The sequence below is a fragment of the Solanum dulcamara genome, chromosome 8 (assembly GCF_947179165.1).
Source record: "Solanum dulcamara chromosome 8, daSolDulc1.2, whole genome shotgun sequence".
Classification (NCBI taxonomy): Eukaryota; Viridiplantae; Streptophyta; class Magnoliopsida; order Solanales; family Solanaceae; genus Solanum; species Solanum dulcamara.
Window position 1 is genome coordinate 8,218,803 of NC_077244.1, and position 4,381 is coordinate 8,223,183.

Genomic DNA, 4,381 nt, shown 5'->3' on the forward strand with positions numbered 1-4,381 from the left:
TTAGACATATGACAGTTGCAGTGTTTAAACTTGTAGCTCTATCCCCACATCATGATAAGTCATAACTCATAATAGCTACAACCCTTAATAGCGCCTTTACTAGCAAATAATGGTCGTTTTTATGCCATTTGGTAACAATTTAATGCACTTCTTTTGACAAATACTAAAAAAAGTAGGGCTTTCTAATGGAAGAATGACACATCCTCCAGTGGAACATACACAATAAGAAAATACTAATGAAATTCTGAGTTCAAGAGCAAGTTAATTATTTCACCCTTATAGAAAGGCCCAAAACAGAATAAGTATAAAAGTTTTAGATACGAACTTAGTATCAGAAAGGACACAGCAAATCATAAGATAACTTACATGACAAGTCATCTGCAGAATTCATACTGAAAAATCATAATTCTTTTAGAAACTAAAGTGTAACGTAGTCTTCTTTAACTTACACAGTAATAATAGTGGAAGAATGAAAATACATCCCAATATAACTAGGTATGCATTTTATAAGATTAGACACAAAATGGTTTTTCTGCATATTCTTGAAATAACATGTAGGGAATACATTAAAAATTTAATCTAAAATATAGAAATAAAGAATTATTACAGTAGAGAATTGCATAAAAATTTCTACATCTTCAAAAGAAATCCCTTCCCTCCATCTCCTACATTAGTTGAAAATGGCTATAGTCAAAGGACCAATTAAGTTCGACAATTTTTATAAGCCCAGGCCAGTTAGGTACTGTTTTTCTTCTTGAGCAATACAATTCTTTATTTACCAAAAGAAAAAAAAAGTTACAATTTTATTGTTCTAAAAATTCAATTCCCAAAAGATCATCCAGTACTTTTAGTTCATACATAAAGCTCCTAAAATTACATCCTAAACCAAGTGAAAGAAATGGTCACTGGTTTTTTTCCAAGCGAAGCTCTGGTATCATATCGAGGACGGAAGGATTCGCCCTTATAACATTTAACTAAAACTCAGTTGTAGTTGCATCAAATGAGAAGTCCCTTTCGGCCATTTCCTTCATGAAAATTGCCATTTAACTAATTCTGTTGCACCTGAGAAATCCTTGCACAATAATTTTGTAAGTGACATTGTCTGGAAAGCAACCATTGTCTTCCATTTTTCTTAGAATATCTTTAGCTTCATCAAACAACCCTTCGAGACAAAATCCATTTATCATTACATTGTATGTTCTCACATCCGGAAGCAATCCAATGAAATAAAGCTTCTCAAAAACAGCATAAGCTTCTTTGAGTTTACTATTTTTGCACAATCCATTAATGACAACATTGTAAAATGTAATATCAATATCTTCTCTCTTTCTTTCCAACTTTTTAAAGAGTGACATAGCTTCTTCAACAAGCCCATACTTAAAATAACCATTGAGCAAAGTGCAATGAGTGTATATATCAGGTCTAGGGCCCGTAGATAGCATCTCGGCATAAATTTTTTCTGCATCGCCAATTCTTCCAACTTCAAACAGACCTTGCAAGATAGTATTGTAGGTAACAATATCAGACTTTGATCCCTTTTGAGAAATTTCACAAAACAATAGCATGGCCTCGGACAATTTCTTTTTCTTACAATATCCATTTATAAGTATGTTATAGCTAATACTGTCAGGTTCAATGTTCTTATCTATCATGGAATCAAAAATTCTCCTCGCTCCATCAAGTTGACCACGCAAACAATATCCATCCATCATCGCATTGTAGGTGAATATATCGGGCTCTACACCTTTTCCCACCATGAATTTCATTACTTCCTCGGCATCTGCAACTTTCCCTTCTTTACATAGTCCATCTATCACTATGTTGAAGGTGCGCACATCTGGATAAATATTAAGGTTCAAGGCCATATCAGAGAACAAAGTCCTAACCTTATCCCACTGACCAAGCTTACACAAACCATCAATCAATGAATTATATGTGACTATGTCTGGAGGAATGCCTTTCTGTTTCATCTCGTTCAAAAGGCTGATAGCAGCATCTAAGTTCCCATCTTTGCAAAGGGCATCTATGACGATGTTGTAGTTAAATATGTCGGGCTTAGTGTTCCCCTGTTCCATTAACCGTAGCAAACTTAAAGTCTTCTGAGTATGCCCCCTTTTGCTGAGCCCATTCATTATGGTTGCATATGTGACTTGGTTGGGCTCACAAATCTTCTCTCTCACTACCTTTTTGAACAATTCAACAGCATCTTTGACCTTATTTTCAGCAAAGAATCCCCTTATTAGGGTGTTAAAGGTGACTGTACCAAATGGAATACCCTTCTTGAGGTAAATGGGTAACACCGAAAACCCACAATCAGCACGATGCATCAGGCAATAGCTGTTAATCACGATATTCAAAATGAATTCACGAATTGGGATACCCAATTTCTGCATTTCTCTAAAAAGAGAAACGACAGGAGAGTAATGCTTCATATTTATCATAGTTTTAAATAATTTAGAAAATTCAACAAGAGAAGGAAGAGGCTTCATCCTAACCATTTGATGGAAGACAATAACAGCATCATCTAAACACTTGACATTCTCGTTTACTGTATTAGTATGGGATGAAGAATAAGGTCTAACAACTGTAAATGCCGAACCAGAAATGGAATTAGTAAAGAAAGAGAGAAAAGGGATACCATTGGAGCAGTAACTCAAAGGAATTCTCTTCATCTTCGATGGGCGCTTCTCACTCTGAATCTGTACCTTAATTTTGCACAACTTTTGTATAGAGGGGTTTTCACAAAGTATGTTTTTATTACATATAAAAAGAAATACACTCATCCAAAAGAGGTATATTTTAGCACTAGATGAAATTTTTTTGGGAATAGTTTGGGCAATGAATATGAAAAATGGGTTTAATTTGTTTGGGTTAAGTTAGTTAGAGGATTGGATATGGGTTAAAATTGAGTGATGGATCGTTTTTAAGCAAAAACAAATAAATTGTATTGAATTGGGGTTTTTTATCAAATGAGGGATACGGTGAGAAATTTGTAGAAGGCATGAATATAAATAATCGCATATTATAACGGAGGATAAAATTAATTATCAAAACAAAATTTGAATTGTTTGTCAAATAATAATAAATTTTATGACCAAACAATATTACATGTCCAAACTTTTCCTAAATATGTTTTGACAATATTAATGACTAAACAAATTCTTATAATAAAAGGTTGATTGGGATAGTTTGAACATGTGATATCTAAACCTCCAAGTGCATAGTATTTTCATGATTGAAGATATTAAAGTGGTAAAAGATAACTTAAAATCATATTTAGCAATATTGTATCAAAGGTCTCCCATCAAAATATACACATTATTATCATTACCATATGTCGGGTGTTTTGAATTTTAAGAAAAGTTTTAAAAATATATGATATAGTTCTTTTTAAAACAAATCTTACGTTCAAATTTTTAAAAATAATAATCTATTTTTTCACGCAAATCGTTTCATTGGTCTGAATCTTTTATTTTGATTAGAGACTTTTTATAACAACGTAACTGTTGATGTGAAAATTTTAAAATCTCTAATGTTAGAAAACTCTTAATTACTTTCAAGACATTTATTTTTTTTATATTGAAATAAAATGAATGTGGATAAAGCAATCAATTATAGATAACTTATATAATTGACCTAATTAATATCGGCAGAAATGCAATTGATTGAAAGTTGCAAAACATTCAAAAAGTATGGTTTAACACATAAAATCAAAATAAAGAATTCAAAAAAAAAGAACTCATTTCTATTTATAGTTCTACATTTATTTGCCCTTTCTTCACTAATTATTCTTGAATAGCACCTGCGCCGATCGAGACTTCTCAATTGTGAATGTATTGAAATCATGAATAGTAAAAAGAAAGTTGTAACCTCCTCTTGACGAAATGTCAAGAAATCCACAATTGACAAGTTTTATGTCGAAATGATCTTATATTCAGAACAAAAGTAGTACATGCAAAATTATAGATATAAGGCCAAACACATACACGATCTCCTTAACTTGTTCCTAAACTTTATTTTGGCACTTCGACTCAATTTTGTTCCATTTCAACCCTCCAACTCTATTTTTCATGTACTATTTAAATAAATAAAAAAATACCCAGTATAATTGTGCAGCTCATGTTAGATAAACATTAAAGGGTAAAGAAAAACATTAATTAACTTACATAAATAGTTATACTCTTGATATTAAACAAAAGTTTGATACATTTGGCCAACCATATAAAAGGAACAAATAGAATAGAACATACCACAAAATAGTACCCAATTACAACAACAAATATGAATACTTTGAATTCAAATGGATGCAGTATTTATATAAGTATGATTATTTAAAATACCAGTGTTGGAGGATATATGAATACTTTGAATTCTAATGGAG

General features: G+C 31.7%; 1 protein-coding gene across 2 annotated transcripts; it reads right to left on the minus strand.

The window, feature by feature from the left end:
* Nucleotides 1-587: 587 nt before the first annotated feature.
* Nucleotides 588-2,781, minus strand: LOC129901358 (putative pentatricopeptide repeat-containing protein At1g12700, mitochondrial). Of its 2 annotated transcripts, none has more exons than XM_055976509.1 (2): nucleotides 2,496-2,781; nucleotides 588-2,337 (listed from the first exon to the last, which is right to left on the minus strand). In XM_055976509.1, the coding sequence occupies exons 1-2, from the start codon at nucleotides 2,522-2,524 to the stop codon at nucleotides 1,044-1,046; spliced, it is 1,323 nt and encodes a 440-aa protein (XP_055832484.1). In that variant the 5' UTR covers nucleotides 2,525-2,781; the 3' UTR covers nucleotides 588-1,043. The 2 variants fall into 2 exon arrangements, with proteins under 2 accessions (XP_055832484.1, XP_055832485.1); XM_055976510.1 differs by having other exon boundaries at nucleotides 2,639-2,780.
* Between the last annotated feature and the right edge of the window lie 1,600 nt (nucleotides 2,782-4,381).